The 18,459-nt window shown below is 27.4% G+C and overlaps 2 protein-coding genes across 2 annotated transcripts; one reads left to right on the top strand and one right to left on the bottom strand.

Annotated features, from left to right (window-relative positions):
• The first annotated feature begins 1,456 nt into the window (after positions 1–1,456).
• Positions 1,457–4,986, top strand: LOC107018588 (protein PLASTID REDOX INSENSITIVE 2, chloroplastic-like). The gene is made up of 3 exons (XM_015219107.2): positions 1,457–1,701; positions 2,168–2,266; positions 4,690–4,986. The coding sequence occupies exons 1-3, from the start codon at positions 1,507–1,509 to the stop codon at positions 4,882–4,884; spliced, it is 489 nt and encodes a 162-aa protein (XP_015074593.1). The 5' UTR covers positions 1,457–1,506; the 3' UTR covers positions 4,885–4,986.
• Positions 4,977–6,061, bottom strand: LOC107018587. Its single transcript, XM_015219106.2, has 3 exons — positions 5,621–6,061; positions 5,404–5,528; positions 4,977–5,293 (listed from the first exon to the last, which is right to left on the bottom strand). The coding sequence occupies exons 1-3, from the start codon at positions 5,880–5,882 to the stop codon at positions 5,180–5,182; spliced, it is 501 nt and encodes a 166-aa protein (XP_015074592.1). The 5' UTR covers positions 5,883–6,061; the 3' UTR covers positions 4,977–5,179.
• Between the last annotated feature and the right edge of the window lie 12,398 nt (positions 6,062–18,459).

Genomic DNA, 18,459 nt, shown 5'->3' with positions numbered 1-18,459 from the left:
ATATATATATATATATATATATATATATATATATATATATATATATATGAGATACACTGACTGTCTTGCTTGCCTCTCTATTAGTATTTCAAAATGTATTTGAGTTGCAAAGTTTATGTATATATGTATCTAGTATCAATTTCATGTATTTGAGTATCCAAAATCATTTTCATGTAGTGTATCATATGACAATTTCATGTATGTGGTATCAAATATTTTGTATATTCGTGTTTTTTATACATGTATCGAATATTAAGGGAGAGAATAAGCGAGCGAGAGGAAGGGGAGGAGAATGAAACTAAGTAATTATTTCAAAATATAGTGCGATTTAATATAATGATAGGAATATTCGTCTAATTAGATAGCTTTTTTTTTCAAAAATAAAATCAAAAAATATCCCAAGTGAACAATTTGGCAAGGCCAGAGCTGTCTTTGGGCTAAAGCCCATGACAGACTGATAGTTCATACATCATGACCATTAGGACCATTTGCATTTTTGTCCCTATTTTGTGTTATGTCTTTAATTTTTAGCCTCTAGGATAAATAATTTGTTTTGTAACTCATAAGTTTATATTTTTATATCATATTATTTCACAAATTATGCCCCGTACCCTAAAAGAAAACTCATGTTTTCTAAGATTAAACATTAAAAGACAGCTCATTCAAAGGACAAAAATTAAAAACAATCTATTTAAAAGACAAACCGTGCAATTACTTCGTACCATAGCTTCGAGGTCGAAAATTGAAATTGTAACATTTTTAAACTAAGACTAAAAGAGATCATTATCTAACTTAGGTTACTTTCTAAAATTCCTAAATAGTATCAATATACCAAGTGAGCAATTGGCCCAAACCTTAAGTTTGGGCCAAGATAACGTTTCTGATATACAAGACTTATACATTTGCAGGCTATTTTGTAAAGGAAAAATTACATAAATTAATACATTTTAAAAAATAATTACTGATTTTAGCGATACTTTTTGTTTATTATCATTTATAGCAATGCTTTGTTAAATTTGTAATATGTATTAAACTTGTATTATAAATGAATTAAAAGTGATCAAGTGAGGTAAAAATATTATTGCTATAAATGGTAAATATTTTTTTTATTATAGTATATTTATGTAAGTTTCCCTTTTGTAAACTAGATTGCGAAAGACTCACACGAGGTTTTTGTTATTAGGTTAGCATATTTAAAAACTGATAAATCGAAAATTGATAAAGAATATCTTATTGGTTTGTAATTGAATTAGCATATTTAAAAATTAAAAACCGATAAATCGAACCGATTGATGTACACTGAGTCGCCTTTCTTAGGGAGCGATTTAACCACATTGTGATTAATTTTCACTATAATAATATGTTTATTAAGGTATTTTTCTTCTCATATTCTCGTGATGTTATTATTTCTTCTCAATATATAAAAATCTTCTGATAAATGACTATTTTTTTTTCATTTTAATACGTGGGAATATATTTGCTTCAAATTTTGTTATTACATCAACAATGGCGCTTTACCTTCCAACTTTCACCATTGCAGCTGCTTCAATCTTGAATTATTCAATTCAACACAAACCCGAAACCTCTCTTAAGCTTCACTTGTCAAAACCCATCTCAAGAAATCACTTGTCAGTTCCTCACAGCTCAACACAGACTCAAAAACACGTGTATCCTGAACCAATCCCTGAATTTGCTGTTGCTGTAACTCATTTCTGCATTATTCTTTTCTATAACTGAAGTTTCAACCCTTTAATTCGAAGAATAGTATTAACTACTCACTGCTGTAACTTAATTTGCGAATCCCTAATTTGTTATACTAGTAATGAAATGAAACGAGCCTGTATACAGTAGAGTGAATGTAAAAGATTCATATAGAGGAACCTAATTAGCTTTGAAATTGTGTGTATAGTTTGCTTGTGAAACAACGTCTCTATTACTAAGGTACTACATGCGTACGCGCTCTACCCTCTCCAGACCCCACTTTGTACGACTAGTTGTATGGTAGAATGACATATTTTCTCTGAATTTCGGGGTAATGTTGTATACTGACCTCGTTAGAACCTCACTTAGTGAGACTATACTGAGTATGTTGTTGTATGGAAACTAGTTTGGTATTGTGACATATAGTGTATTTTCTAATATTGATTAGTTTATTTGTGAAATGTAGGAGACTAAGAAGTTCAGGGTGGAGCTCTTGAAGAAACTGTCCAAGGAAAAGGAGATTCGTGGAGACGAACTTGATGATGTTATTACTGTTTGTGCTGAGGTAAGGCTTTTCTAATGACAGTTTTCCATGTTAGAAAGAATACCTCATGAATTGTTCGATCAAATGTCTAAGTGAATGTTTGGCTAGATTTATTAGTATTGTATTAATCATAAGGGGTACAACAACATGCGAGCGTAGTCCTATAAAGTGGGTTTGGGAGGGTAGAGTGTAAGTAGACCTTACGCCTTCCTCAAAGATAGAGATGTTGTTTCTGATAGAGCCCTGACTTAAGAAGAACAGTCCGGAAAGAGAATCATCATAGGTGAAGTAAGAATTATTGAACTAAATTATTCTTTTTCTCTTTTTTGCATGAGTTATTAATGATTAATATGGCTTCTTAGATTTGTTCTCTCCTACAAAAGACATCAAATTACAATTTTTTCCGTAAAATCTTGTCAACCTCTGATAAAAAGATATCCATTTTGTCCCTATAGGTCTTGATAATTTCGTGTAGGATGCAAAGAAGAGCATAAGACACTGATGAAAAATTGGGAACTGATTTAATTAAACGCGGCTAAACTAAAAACTCATTAATAGTAAGATGCAGTAAACTGGAAGTGACTACTTGGTAAATGTATCTTAGTATTACTATCTGTTTTGATTCGGATAGTAGAAGTCTAGAAGACATAGCATTTTTAAGCTGGCTGAACAGGTGCAGTAAGTTCTGCTTGGTACGTACTGGAAATTAATTTGGACTTGAGCGTTAGGGAGTTCATCCAGTTAACTCTGTCGGTATCATAAAGTTGTCTTCCGATTGATGCTACAACACTGATGTGTCTTTGAAGAAAAAAAACAGAATTCATGTAGTTGCAGTATATGGTCCTCATTTGATAAAAAGTTCGGTTTGGTTTGATTAATGTTTTGTGGAGAGCTCAAGAGAAATGTACCACCGACAGTCAAAAGTAAAATAGTTAATGGTCTAGAGATGGTAGAGTGTACCCAGACCTTACCTCTAACTTGTGGAGGTAGAGCAAAAATATTTCCGAGAGACACTAAACTCAATTAACACATAGTAAAGCTATTAGGACAGATAGTAGATGCAACTTTGCTCAGTTGACATTGTAGAAGAATTTCAACGTACTTGTAGCATTTTCCTTTTATGAGAAGTTGTGAACTCTTTTGCTAACCTATAACTACATTACAAGTAAGAAACTTATGTTCTCTTTTGTTAACCTAAGGATGAGATGACTTTTACTCCAACAAATATGATTAGATGTGAGTGTGACTAACATGGTTTGAATTTATTTGATTTGTTAAGACTTAGATGTTTCATTTAATGAATGCATGTAGTATGTTGGACTGTTGGTAATTAGACCTATTAAACAAATAGTACCAAAAGAGATATGGGCAATAAATATGAGAAACGGGCAGCCTCGTGCATTAAGCTCTCGTTACGCGAGGAGCCCCAGAAGGGACAATTAGGCAAGGGACATGAGAATTAAAAAAGATTCAATATTGTCAACATAATTTGACTTTTTTAGCAGTAGATTGATATGCTAACCACCTCTATCAATATTGAATGCTCTTATTAAAATGTGCTGACTTTGATTTCCAATTAAAATGAGAAAACCAAAACCAATTGCAGTCAAACCTTGGTGTTGTTTCTTACCAACACTACACAGTTTATATTTGTTTCGGGAATTTGAGAGTTTCAACTACTGTTGAAGTCATTATTCTGCACGGTATGTAAGTCAAAGTCGAACAGATTGTGCTTACTGGCTTACCATACCGCACAAACTGGAATCGAACAATAAAATACCGAACCATGCTGAATCACTTAGACCGGGAAAGTTGTGTAAAAAATTGAAAGCTGCTGGTCGTACTTCCTTAAGTTGGGGGAGGAAACAACTTTTAGTTAGATTGAGTTCATAACTTCTCGACCACTGTTTCGATTTGTTTGTCCGACTTTCTTTCCTTTTTAGTATGTTTGAAAAAGAATGTATCTTTCACTTTTTGACAACTCCTTAATTCCGACCGATAAGATCACAAAGATTAAAGGACATTCTATGTATCTTTAGTTTTAAATCACAAGATTCTTTCTTTACTTTCTTAAGTTTCGTGCAAAGTCAAAATCAGATAAACAAATTGAAACAAGGCGAGTAAAACACTAGCACTACCATCCATTATGATCTTTGATATAATTGTATATAATATCATGTTCATTAGTACTTATAATCTGACTTGTTTCTGACCTGGAAATAGTACAATGATTGACATTTGAAAGTAGTATCTGGTACTCCTACTTGTCATACAATAGAAACATAGATGAACAGTTAATATCAAGCTGTACTTGGTCTTTTGTGCCACCAATGATTTGCTTGAATAAATTAAACACTTATAATATGATGTTTTTTTACTTTCATGAGTATTAAAAATATACAGTTGTTCTGTTACTCATTAGCTTTAATTGTTACTTAAATCAGATTTTTAATGAATTCTTGCACAATGAATATGGAGGACCTGGGACACTACTTGTGGAGCCTTTTACTGATATGATGGTAGCTCTCAAAGAAAGGAAACTTTCAGGAGCGGCATCGGCTGCACGAGCATCACTATTATGGGCTCAAAATTACGTTGATCAAGATTGGGAGACTTGGAACTCAAAACACCTAAGATAACGAAGTTATCGTGTACGTGTGTTGGTAAAAAATAACAGGTATCTGGTGGAATAGTCGAGGTCGTTTGCAAAAAAAAAAAAGCAATGCGAGAATTCCGGAGAATATGTATTTTCCATTATAGGATGTTCTTTCTATCAAGGTAGAGTTAGTAGTAGTTCCATTTCTCTTCTATACAAAAGCATTATTGCTCAACATCCCTCATGAACTTAGACAATTGGATGAATAAGACACTAGAACCACCAACTTCTGTGAGTTTTATCTCTCCATGATTCCGGTGATCGAGTTGCAACCTTCATTAGCTATTGGACTCAGAGATACTCTGTAAACTCGGACGCCATGATTTCGACCTTGAAGCAGCAGCTAAGTTTGTTGTTCCAGGTCTTTGCCTGTTTCCTTCATGTCTTTTAGCCTGCAAATGATCAAAACTCTATCTAATTAGTAAAGTTGATTATCATCTTATATTAGTCACTTTCATGTTCTCAACAGTTTACAAGTGATTAGTTCAAAATTATTGATTACCTTGTTCTTATCTGATTCAGAGTTTCCAGCTTCAAGTTCACAGCTTGATCTTTGATTTTCTTGCAACTCTGGTTGATTCTTTTTCATCTTTGCATGTTTCTTCGCTCTCAATACCTTCATCACCTCTGTAATCAACTCAAAAGAATTAGTCTTTCGAGTTCAAAACAAGAATTTGGTATGCATTAGAACATGAATTACATCACATATATATACATACCTTGTGTTGTGACAAGTCTATAAGCTCTGCCAAGGACTAAAGTGTCTGTTTGACGGAGAAGTTTAACGCGTGTGAAACGAACAGTTTTATCGTTGGATTTGTCATCGGAGGAGATAGGAAGAGGTATGATGAGTGAAACATAGTGACCAGGGTTCATTTTCATAACTTCACTAGCTGTCATAGGCCAATACATCCTGTCTATCTTACCATTTGGATGTTGTATTACTAGTGCAGCTGCATCAACAGCCTGGCAATTCCCCATTTGGTTGATTTTCGTATGATTTTCGATTTCTTAGAAGAAGAAGAAGATGGATAACAAGGCAAGGAAGGAAGAAGGAAAGAAGGTTATGAAATAGACAAGAGTCTCTTTCCTAAGTAGTGCCCACTTTCTTTGTGTGTTTGTGTGTAGTAAAATAAGTCTCTCTCAAGCTAGCCTAGCAATACCCTCCCTTCTTCGACTAACTTATATAGTAGTTATATGTATGCCACCCAAAAAGATTATATATAAATTATATTTTAAAAAAAAAAAGTGATTAAGCAAGTTCACTTTTTGATGTTTTAGTGGTCCAACAAAGTGTGTTAGACGAATCAAAGGTTTCAGGTTCGAATTTTAATAATGACGAAAAGATATTAGAGGTTTATCAGGAATCAGCATGACGATTTGTGAAAAATGCGATTTAATTTTTTCATATTCGTTGGTTAGATATTTTAGAAAACAAGCTTTTTTAAAAAATTCTAAACAAAAAAAAGTAGAGAAAACGAGTTATATTACGTTAATTGTGTCTTCTCTACCCTCCAACACAGTTCATCTTCTCCCTCGTCCCCACTATCCCTACCCTTACCTCTCCATCTCTACCTTCTATAGTATTTGTTTGAATTATATTTAAATACTTTTAGGAATTTCGTTATCTACTAAACACGAAAAAAAAAAGGTAAAATATCCACAACAAATCTTTATGAAAACATTTTCCTTCATATCAAATACATTTTATATGATTTCTGTCCATCTATCTTAGCTTAGATAGACAAATAAAACCGATAAACTCATTAAACTATCGTTAAATCTTTTATAACAATCATCTTCTATAATAATAATAATTATGTTTTCTATAAAATCAATCCTTCATGTTCCCATATCATATTATATAGTATTTTCTATAACATTTTCCCCACAACATTATAAAATAATCATGACCAATGAGACTATGTAGACTCTTTTAAGTCTTACCTCTTCCAAATCCTAACAGTCCACTCAAAACTTTTGTCAGGTGATCAGTTTATAGTACCTTTATAAAAATCTCAAATTGCACATTATAATAAACTTTAAAAATTAACAAAAATACAATAAGATGACGTCATCAACCGGCAGAGTCCTAGAATGCAGGTGAGCTTGCCACGTGGTTCAACGCCGAGGGGCCGGGATCTTGGACGGCCGGTGTCGACGGAGTCAACAAGGCACAAAAATAATAATCCATCATCAACCAAATAAAATAAAATACAGTTCATATGTTTCAATTTATACAATTCACTTTTTTTTTTCTTACTTAAATTTTAGGTTTTAATTTATTTTTTATCATGATCCTCTATAAGTTTTATAAATCTTTAAAATTCCTCATTTTTCTCTTAACTCAAAAATATTATTAATATATTCGATCCACCTCGATCCTCTTTTTAATATATCAGCACTTTAGATCTTTTGGCTGTTAATGTATCCGACCCTCCATTAATGTATTCGATCTTTTTTTTTATGTATAAGAATGATTTTTTGGCTATTAAAGTATTTGATTCTCTTTTTAATGTTTTCGCACTTTTATTATTATATCGTTTGATTTCTGTAATTTTTCCCTAAAAAATTTGATATGTCATAAACTTCAATAGTGTGTGTGTTTTTTTTTTAAAAAAAATAATATTATGTTAATCTATTTTATATTAATCGAAACGTATAAAGTAATACTACCTAACATGAAATAATAATGATTTTTACAGGTCAATGCCTAGATATGAATGAAAAATAATTGAGAAAAACAAATCAAGGCGTGTACCTGAGATTCTATTGTCGCCCCATCTAACGTATACTCCTACTTACCCTATTTTATGAAAAATATTATTTGTCCACGTATTTTCTAAAAATTTTATTATGAAATATTATGATTAATATAATTCGTTAAAAAAAATTATTTGATAACGAAATGTTGTTATAAAACGGTATAATGAATATGTTTTCCAATTAAATTATCTTTAATAGTGATTTTATTTGTCTGAAGAAAATTATAGCATTGAAATTTCAATTTTGATTTAAACTATACGTATATAATGTCACATTCTTTCATATTCAATTATTCATCCTAACTAAAGTCAAATTTTGGTTGTAGATTATTAAGTGGGAATTATTGTTTTCGATTCATGCACTCTAACAAATTTATTTTCTCATGGCCTTGAAAATATCTTATGATTATTTTTTTAAAAAAAATTGAGTTATTTAAAATATCACAATTAATATTTAAGAAAGTTATTTTTTTAAAAGAAAACTAAAACTAAAACAAATGACTTTGTAGTAGATGAACGACTAATCATATAAAAANATATTATGGAATGAATGTCTTCTACCCATGCCTAATACATTTGCTGGAAGAACTTAAAAAATGATATATTTATTTATTTGGTCTTAAAAGCTAGACTAATCAAATATAAAAAAAATTTCTTCTTTCTACACATGATGAATAATGAGAAGCATATAATTGAGAAAATTCTATATTAGAAAGGAGGTTTTCTCACATAATTAATAAGAAAAAGGAAAATCCAACTTGTGATATTATGATTATATTATGGGTAACTTTCATATATATATATATATATATAGCAAATAAAAAATTTATATTTGTATGTTATAGCAAAGTTTGCATAATTGCGCTCCATAGCAAACATAGAAAATGTATAATTCGCGATACATATACAGTTGAAGCAAATTATATAAAACGAAGTATATAAAACAAGAAAGAGAAAGACACTACGGTAGAGAACTGTATAAAAACGAAGTGTATAAAACGAATTCTATTATTATAAGTGTATAAAACGATTATATACAATTTGAAGTTGTATAAAATGAGAAAGAGAGAAAGACAAAAGAGACTTGACAAGGAATATACAATTGAAACGAATTGCATAAAACGAGAAAGAGAGAAATTAGATACAATTAGAAAAATGTATAAAACGAGAAAGAGAGAAAGGCAAAAGAAACTGGGCAGGGGAGTATTTTTATGGAAAAATTACATAAATTAATACATTTTAAAAAATAATTACTGATTTTAGCGATACTTTTTGTTTATTACCATTTATAGCAATGCTTTGTTAAATTTGTAATATGTATTAAACTTGTATTATAAATGAATTAAAAGTGATCAAGTGAGGTAAAAATATTATTGCTATAAATGGTAAATATTTTTTAATTATAGTACATTTATGTAAGTTTCCCTAATTTTATTGTATAATTATAAGTGTATAGGACGAAAATATATGTATTTGCATGTGTATATACAATTTTCTCACGCTTTATACAAACAGAAACGCAATTTATACATTTCGCTTCTGTTTGTATAAGTGAGAAAGGCGAGGGTGACGAGCGAGATTTGGGAGAGTAGCGAGCGAGATCTGGAAGAGGGGAGAGAGGGGGACAAAAATATATGTATTTATACAATTTTCTCTGCTTTATACAATTAGAAACAATTTTTATACACTTGTGTTTGTATAAAAAGTGATGAAGCGAGCGAGAGATTAGAGGAGAGTGGCGAGTGAGATATTTGGGAGAGAGACGCCTGACAATTTTTTGCAAACGTTTGCTATGGAGCACAATTAAATCAAACCCTAGCTACTCCATTTATTTTAGGTTATTAGTTTGCTATTATATATAATTTTCCCTTATATTATTTGTGAATTATACTCTCCTTTTGGTAATATTTATTTGTCCATTTTAAATTTTATACATTCTTTTAAAAAATAATAATATTTATATGAATATTTTATCATACATCGAAATAAAAGAAATTACCCTTTTAAAATACGTTGAATAAAAAAATTACGTACACATTTAGAATCTAAAGTGAAATTCTATAATTATTCTTTTTTCACTATGATTCTAGCAAAATGTATTTAATCACTTTATTTCGATTCAAACTTTTTTTTTTTTATTTCTGCCGGCTTTCCATAAATTTCATTATCATAATAATCTATAGAAAAGTGTCACTATTTATATGATTATTATTACCATCTGTAAAATGGATTAATATTAATGTGTCAATTAATCAATTATTGACACATTATCATCAGACATAGACAAATTAATGTTTGGTAAAGTGGGCACGTATTTATTCGTGTGGTTGATGTTAAACTCAATAAAACTTCAAGGTTTGAGGCCAAATTATTGTAAATAATAAAGTGAAAACTCATAATTAAAGTATACACCACCATCTTTATACCTAGATTTTAAAACATATTAAAAACATAACTTTTTAAATATGTAATTCTTTGATGAACTCAAAAGTGGTTTCCACCACCATAAAGGAAAAAAAAGTTTAGATTTTTTTTTTGTGAAGATGCTCTAAAATTAATTAGGTACCTATAAGAAAGTATTAAGAAGTTGATTAAAGTCACCTATATGATTATGATGATTAAGTATTATTTTATCTTTAATTAAAGATTTTAAATTAATTTTTTTTTGTTAGAGTGTTTTTTTTTTCTAATCTAAAAATGTGTAACCTGAATTTCAATATGAAAAGTGAATATTATATGTGGAAAAAAAGTTGACTAAAGTCATTTTTGAGTATGTAGGAAGTGATTAGAAATTTTAATTCAAAGATACTTGATTAAATTATTTAATAAATGCACACAAAAATATAGGGAATTTTAGTACTAATTAAGGCGGTGGCCATTGCTAAAATGTCCACATTTTCCAACTTCCCAAAATTAGCATATTTTTTTGACAAAAATGTCAAACTTAACCGATAAATTAGATCTTAGAGATCATAGAAGAATACTTAAAAGAAAAGTAACTCGAGGCATTTATAAGTTGTTCACCGTCCGAAAATTTTACTAGCTTAATCGATTGATTATATGAACTTTTATGTTATTGATGAGAGATATATTTTTTTGTGTTAATTTTTTTTTTAAAATAATTTTAACTTAAATTTATGAATTATATTTAGAAATTTACTAAATAAAATATTAATTTATATTTGTATTTCGATCTTATTTTTATCGTGAATTGATACTACATATATTTCATTTGCGACGTCGTTTGTAAAGTATATGACTAAATTAAATTTTATTATTCAATATATGTATTTTTGAACGAAAATGTACAAAAATTGAAGAAAGCTAAAGTTGTTAATTATTAATAAGGTTCATGATCATAAACATATAGGCGTGAAATTAGTAAACAAGAAATTGTTTGTAACATTAACATGTTAATTAGTAAAATAGATTAAGTAAGAAGTCAAAATTAATTGAAGAATACAAAATAATTATAAGATAGTCCATAATCCTATATCGAATTTCCTTCATTAATAACATAAAATTTGTTCTTTCTTAACTGAAGTTCATTACTTTTTTAAGCTAGTAGAAAATTTTATCACTTAAATAAAGAATTAGTATTAATTTATCGTAGAGATTAATCATAAATTTCAATAAATAAGGCATATGACTCTTCAGTCTCGACTCATTAATTACACAATCACATATACTATAATAAAAATAATTATGAGCGATAATTAATTTTTAATTGTCGATAAATATATATATATATATATATATTATTTTTTATTTTTTTTTACTTTTTTTAGCGGTAATTGTCACTCTTTATATATATCCCTAAAGTCTTTAGCGATAGTGATTCTAATGATACTTAACTAATGCCGATAAAAGCTTTAACACTTATTATTAATGTTAATATTTAATAATGCTAAAAGTTAGTGATACGATATTTAGAAGCAACCACTAATCTACTACCAGTGACTACCAGACTAATCTATTTAATAATTACCTTACTAATGACATGATTCATACATAAACAGTTTAAAAATTGTCAATTCATAAAATCTAAACTCTCAAAGAAATGTAAAAACAAAATTAAAGGATGACACTTGAAGATCTTTGACTCACAAGTAAATCAGATTCACCTCATTAAATTAATTCCAACTAAAAAAAAAAAAAAACCATTGATGGGAAAATCTTGAACAATGTTTCACATGGTGTAAATAAAAAAGAATTTTTATGTGATTAATTGTCAGAATATGTAAGCCATGTGGAGATGTTGGGGGATCTTGGTTTCCAACATTTAATGCAGACTGGACTATTTCATGTTCAAACATGACCTGTGTAGGGGACTACAAAACCTAATAATTTTTATTAAATTGAAGTGCTCTTTTAACTTGTTATGACAAGCCATCAATATTGAATGGTTTATATTGTGTGTATTGTTGATAATGTACAAGTTCCTTTTTGTATATTATAAGTTATGTACTAAAAATGAACATGTACTAATTATTTTTTTTTTTCATTGTTAATTGAACATGGTAAGTTCTTGTTAGTTGTCAACAAGACACATTATTGAATATAGTTTAATTTTAAAAAGAGACAAATCAAATTGCAGATTTTCTTGATGTGTGAATAGAGGTCATAAATATGAAGAAGATTTGATTGTTTAGAAGAAAATGAAGTTTGATATGGTAAGGTAGTGAATAGAATAAAGACGAGAAATAATATTTTCGTTAAATTATATTGATAGTGTCTCATTCAGATGTTAATTGCACTAGTTACAGTATATAGACTTGAAATTCATGAAATGAATTTAAAAAACAGTGCAAATCAAATTGTAGATTTTCTTGACGTGTAAATGAAGATCACAAATATGAAGAAGATTTGGTAATTTAAAAGAAAATGATGTTTATTTTTTTTAATCTCAATAGTGTAACTTTTAAAAAAATTATTCAATAAATTTATTTATGAAGTATGGGTATACAACTTATATTCAAACATTTAATGTATTGAGAATGTTATTTTTCTACTATTTGGGACAACTTTAAATGCATTCAACTTGTTGAGAATTTCAAATTAAAGAAGGGAAAATGAAAACTTTTTGCTTTGTTCTTAGATTGTACTCAAGTGGGGGCAACAAGGCTATTAATTAAAACATTCTAATTTTCTTGGCCATAAAAAAAATAATATAAAATATCTAAACCTAACAAACTTCATTTTATTATAAGTGGGGTTGTTTTCTTAGTTGTTTTTGTGAAAGATATAATTAATTAATTATTTCTAAAGTTGTTTTCTCCAAATATATTATTCTTTTAATTTTCCTCCATTATACAACAGATCATTTGGGCTTTGATGCAATGTATCTTAGACCCAAAAAAAAAGATTAATTAATTAATTAATTTTTGGATGTTTAAGATTATAAAGACAATAAAGGGATAGGAGAAGAAACATGTCAAGTCTAATTACTTAATTCTTTTATGTGTTTCATTAACAAGGTTGATCTTTTTGAGAATGTTTGTCAAGTGTGGCAGTAAATGTTTTTTTTTTCAAAAAATAAAAATAAAAATTGAAGGTTTCTAATTAATTAAAAACTGATCTAATTTTTATATTATAAGGTAGATTAAGTGAATAATACTATTTGGAGAAAATTAAATTCAATGAATTAGGAGCAAGTTGCCGTACTATTGTAGAGTACACAACTTAGGGAGATCTTCCTTCTCACAAACTTAATCAACTAATTAAATATTTAATTAGCTAAATTCGATATTTATATAGAGAAGGGTGAAGAGACGGATTTATTATATATCCCCGAGTTTCAAAAGTTACATTTATTATAAGAATGAGTTTTTGATAAATTTCTCGATCGTTAAAAAAAAGCCCAACCTTTGAACCAAAATGGATGAATTTGTATATATTAATGTATATTCTTGTTATTAAACAACTTTATAATAGTAGTCAAATTTGAAAGTTTCAAGCAACATTAATTAGATTAATTTAGTAGAATAATATGCATCTAATTAAAGATTTTAAAGATATGTGTCAGATCAATATGAGTCATGTAATATAAAACTGGGGAATATAACGTTTTGATTTCAATACAACGTATCTGGCAGAGAATATTATGTGAGAGAGGCTAATTAATGGGTGAATTAATAAACTTTTTGGTGTTTGATTAAGATCATTAAGACAATATAGAGGGATAAGAAAAAGAAACATCATGTCCTCAAGTTTTGATCATGTGTGTTTCATATGCAAATTTATAATGATGTTTTTAACTTTAATTTTTAGAATGTTTGTCAAGTAGTGTCAGAAAATGTTTGAAGATTGTGAAAGGTCCTAATTATGACTCATAAAAAAAGTGTTAAGGTTAGATCAATTGAAGTTTCTAAAAACAAGATTCAAAGAAAAATTCAATGAATTAGGAAAAGTTGCCGTACTGATGTAGAGTACACATGAAAGATCATAGAAAAAAAAAGATAATTAACAAAATGATTAGTAAACGAGCCGTTTTATATTAGTATTATTGAGATTAATCATGTTGATATTATTTTCTTATCGTGAATTAGGATAGAGAAAAGAATTCGTGGAGCTAGGGTGTTTTGCCTTGCAAAAGTTTTGGTTTGTTGGTGTTTGTTGCAGTACTAATTGTTATATACCGTGTTTGATTATTAATATTTTACCATTGTTAGTGTTTTCCGTATAGATTTTATGGTGTTTTTCTTTATAATGATTACACTTTCTTCGTTGTTTCTTTTTTAATTTTGCTTGAGCTTTGATGAAATTGAATCAAGGATAATTCAAAAATAACCGTTTTATTTCGAAATCAAACGTATAATTAATACATATATAATTGCAAAATACTATATCAAAATAAATAATACATACATTATTTTTTGTAATACCTCCTATCAGACGTGGCTCGAGAAAAATAGATTAAGAAGAGAATTGTCAATTTTAAATGATTTTACTCACAATTCAATGCATTATGAAAATTCTTAATTAAGTGATGCTACTATTATGAGAATGTCTCAAATATTTTAAGACTTATAAATACGATTATACAAAAACACATCATATACATGTATTAGAAACTAATCTTTATAATAAGATAATGATTAATGACAATTCAAGTCTTGATCCATTGAAAATATATGAACCCACTTAACTAACATATGATTAATTTGGTATTACGATAGGGATGTCGGGCTATTATTGAGTTAGGGAGATCTATAATATTTCTAATCTAAATTTTAATGAGTTATGTGTCAATATATGACCAAGTCTAAAGGATTTAATTTATTGATATTTTTTAAAAAAAAATTCAAAATAAATTTATATTTTATATCGATAGGATAATATTAGTTCTATTAAGTAATCAAATTTCATTCACGGATGGATTCAACGTTACAATCTCATGTTCATCTGAACTTAAATAACATTTTTAACACATAACATAAATTTATATATAGTAGATATAAACCTATAATTAATCAACTTCGAAAAACATAATTTGTCAATACTAAATATCATAAATTTTTAGTTCACATTATTTAAATTAATCGACTTCGAAAAACATAATTTGTCAATACTAAATATCATAAATTTTTAGTTCACATTATTTAAATTAATCTACCTACGAACCATCCATCTTTTTAAGTGTCACCACTTTAAATAATATTCTCAATATCTTGTAGTATCTATTATTCCCAATATAATCGTAATCCATCTCCCTTGTTAATTAAGAAAAATAGATTAAACCATGTTGTCAAACTTTTATTAATCGTGACAAAAATAATAGCAATGTCTATTTTTATATTCTTCTTGTGTTAGAACAAACTCTTTGAAAGCATATGCAATTAATTAATTAATTAATTAATTAATTAATCATCGTAGAAAAGCAAAATGATTGATATATATCCAATATATTCTCTTAAGATCTCATAATGATTTTTTTCCATCTTGATAATGAAGCATCTTCAATACATTTTTTCTTAGTGGAAAATTCAATATTACTTTAACCTAAAAAGAATCATATGGACAACCATTAATTAAAGGACAAAAGGCAAATTAAAAATATTATAATTGTCCTTTTGGTGTTTCTTTCCTTTTAATTTATTAATATTCAAAATTTACTAATTCGATTAATTTAAAGTTATACAGTATAAAATTTATTTAAAAATAAAAAAATTCCTATTTAAATAAATTATTTAACTAAATTTCAAATTTTTTGATTAATTTTAAACTCGAACCTTTTGATTAGGAGAAAAAATCTCATTATCTATTTGATGATATATAGTGATAATACTTTATATTAAATTATTGTGTGATAATATAATGTCATTTAATTTACACAACTTTGTAATGAGTAGAGAGGTTGGTCAATCCTTTTAGGTGAATAGCTCGAGAAAAATCTCAAAATAATATGTAATCAATTGCATAATTGCTATTCCCTCCATCTGGTATTATTTGTCATGATTTTTATTTTTAGAGTTAAACTATAAAAATTTTAATTAACATTTTAAGATGCATTTTTTCATCATATGCAAAAAAAATTAATTTATAGTACTTTTCATATAGTTTTATAATATCTAATTTTCTTGTTTAAAATATTAAATTAATGTAATTTAATTTATCTTTGAAAAATAATTAAATTGAATTTCGATAAGCACAATAGATAAATTAATAAAATTATTGTACTTTTAAGAAGAATCTTTCATAGTCATTTGTAATTATTGACTTTTGCATTATAGTTTTAAGATAACCCCAAGAAATTCCATTATCTTATCCCTAAACACAAAATCATTAAAATAAGGCTTGGTACATAGATAGGCTTAATAAAGAGGTTTTAACTTTTACAATTTATTGAGATTAATTCGTATAATTAAATAAGGTAATAATAGATGAAGTATTAATCTTATAAATATGTAATGAACATATCATAACTCGTAAGACATAAAATGTTTCAAAATTTAAATTGAAAATAACTGATATGACTTTATCATGTGTATATATGTTTAATTTAAATAAATATATTCAAGTGTCTAAATAAAATTAATTGATAAATATATATATATATATATATACTATTTAATGTTAAAATAATGTTTTCTTCGTAACAAATTGTGGAAATTAATCCTTGTGCGCAAAGAAGTTTTCAAAATTATCGTGTTAATTCTTGTTACTCTCACTAATTCATATTAAGTGAATTATTGAGACTTTTTTTCATAATTAAGAATATCTAAGTTTTGTTGAAACTCCTTTTTTATATTTACCTTTCTTTTTAATAAGATTCTTAACTATTTTAAAAAAATTCTTCCTTTTTGGAAAATTAACACTTTTAATCCCTCAAATGTTTTTTTTTCAATATATTTTTTTATAATCATACCTAACCCTCAATTAATTGATGTGCTCTTTGATTCCTTTAATTATAAATCTTTACAAACTTAACGATTTGTTTAAGTACTACAACATTCAATTTTTTATGTATGTATCGCTACTAAATTAATTATTTCCCTTTGTATTTCATTTCATTAAAAAACAACATATAGAACAAATTTCTCGTTAGTTTTTTTAGGATAATATTTTTTGCATACACACTGAACATAAAAACATTAACAAGAAATTCAATTATTACTTCAAAAAAACATTTTCTAAAGAGATTTTTTTTAATCTTCATTTGAGCAACACCCTTAAACGTCCATCATTGTACCATGTCTTCCAAAGGAATATAGAAAAAAAATAAAAACACAAATGCATGCATGAACATTAAGGTTTCAAAAAGGGGAAATTAAAATTAAAACATAAAAGCAATCCACTTTATATATATATCACTTTACGTTGCATGATTGTGATCTTTCAATTGCATGCGATTTTTTTATAAAAAAAACTATGAATAGACAATAAAAACATTTTATATTTATTTGTTTGTAAATATTGTAATTAAATAGAAAATCAATCGTTGGGTTCAATTCGTCTTATACAAATGAAAAAAGTTCATTGGTAAAAAATATTTTTCGCTAAATACACAGATTCTTTATTTAAATAAAACCGATCAGAAAATTTTAAATATATTAAGTGATCAAATTAAAAAAAAAAAATCGACACATCAAATTATGGAAGGTCACATTGTTTCATAAAATATGAGGTTGATATGACATCAATTACCTTGGGTTGCCTCTATATTTACAAACATTTAATATATAATCATGGAGCTAATTTATGTCTGGTTTGTAATCTTGTTTGCCTTTATAAAATACTATATAGTTGTCTTTGCCTTTTCATTAATAATCTTTTAATCTTTTTGTTGCTTGATAGTTTGGACTATATATATGTTACATCCTCTTTTGTTTTCCTATGCCATAAACATGTCAACTTCATACTTTATTTACAATTAAGTGCTAATTTTGAGATTAAATTAATGTAATATATATTTGCTTTATAGTTTATAATTATTGAGTAGAATTCTATGAAGATAATTGTATTATACTACAAAATTGTATAATGCTCCTTTTCATTGAATATGACATGGTAATTAATAACTGGATTTTTGTTCAATAGAAGAAAAATAGTCAAACTTAATAACACGGAATTTCATATTTAATTGTATTTATATTTATGTGAAAGTGAAAAGGCCAATAACAAAAAAACTGTTCTTTTCACTGTTTACTACTCCCTCCGTCCAGAAATGTTCGTCATGTTGCGTTTATCGAAAGTCAATTTGACTAATTTTAAAAAGTAAATTAGATCACATTAATTCGATATTTTAAACAAAAAAATTAGATATTCTAAAACTATATGAAAAGTACTATAAA

This window comes from Solanum pennellii, chromosome 5 (genome assembly GCF_001406875.1).
Source record: "Solanum pennellii chromosome 5, SPENNV200".
Taxonomy (NCBI): domain Eukaryota; kingdom Viridiplantae; phylum Streptophyta; class Magnoliopsida; order Solanales; family Solanaceae; genus Solanum; species Solanum pennellii.
Note: the sequence above shows the minus strand (reverse complement) of the source record. Positions and strands in the feature narration are given on the sequence as shown.

Excerpts from the sequence above, each read along its gene's own strand:
- LOC107018588 (XM_015219107.2), top strand. The coding sequence starts at position 1,507 with ATGGCGCTTTACCTTCCAACTTTCACCATTGCAGCTGCTTCAATCTTG. Across the intron at positions 1,702-2,167 it reads TCCCTGAATTTGCTGTTGCT|GAGACTAAGAAGTTCAGGGT; the intron begins GTAACTCATTTC and ends TGTGAAATGTAG. Across the intron at positions 2,267-4,689 it reads TTATTACTGTTTGTGCTGAG|ATTTTTAATGAATTCTTGCA; the intron begins GTAAGGCTTTTC and ends TACTTAAATCAG.
- LOC107018587 (XM_015219106.2), bottom strand. The coding sequence starts at position 5,882 with ATGGGGAATTGCCAGGCTGTTGATGCAGCTGCACTAGTAATACAACAT. Across the intron at positions 5,529-5,620 it reads TAGACTTGTCACAACACAAG|AGGTGATGAAGGTATTGAGA; the intron begins GTATGTATATAT and ends AGTTGATTACAG. Across the intron at positions 5,294-5,403 it reads CTGAATCAGATAAGAACAAG|GCTAAAAGACATGAAGGAAA; the intron begins GTAATCAATAAT and ends GATCATTTGCAG.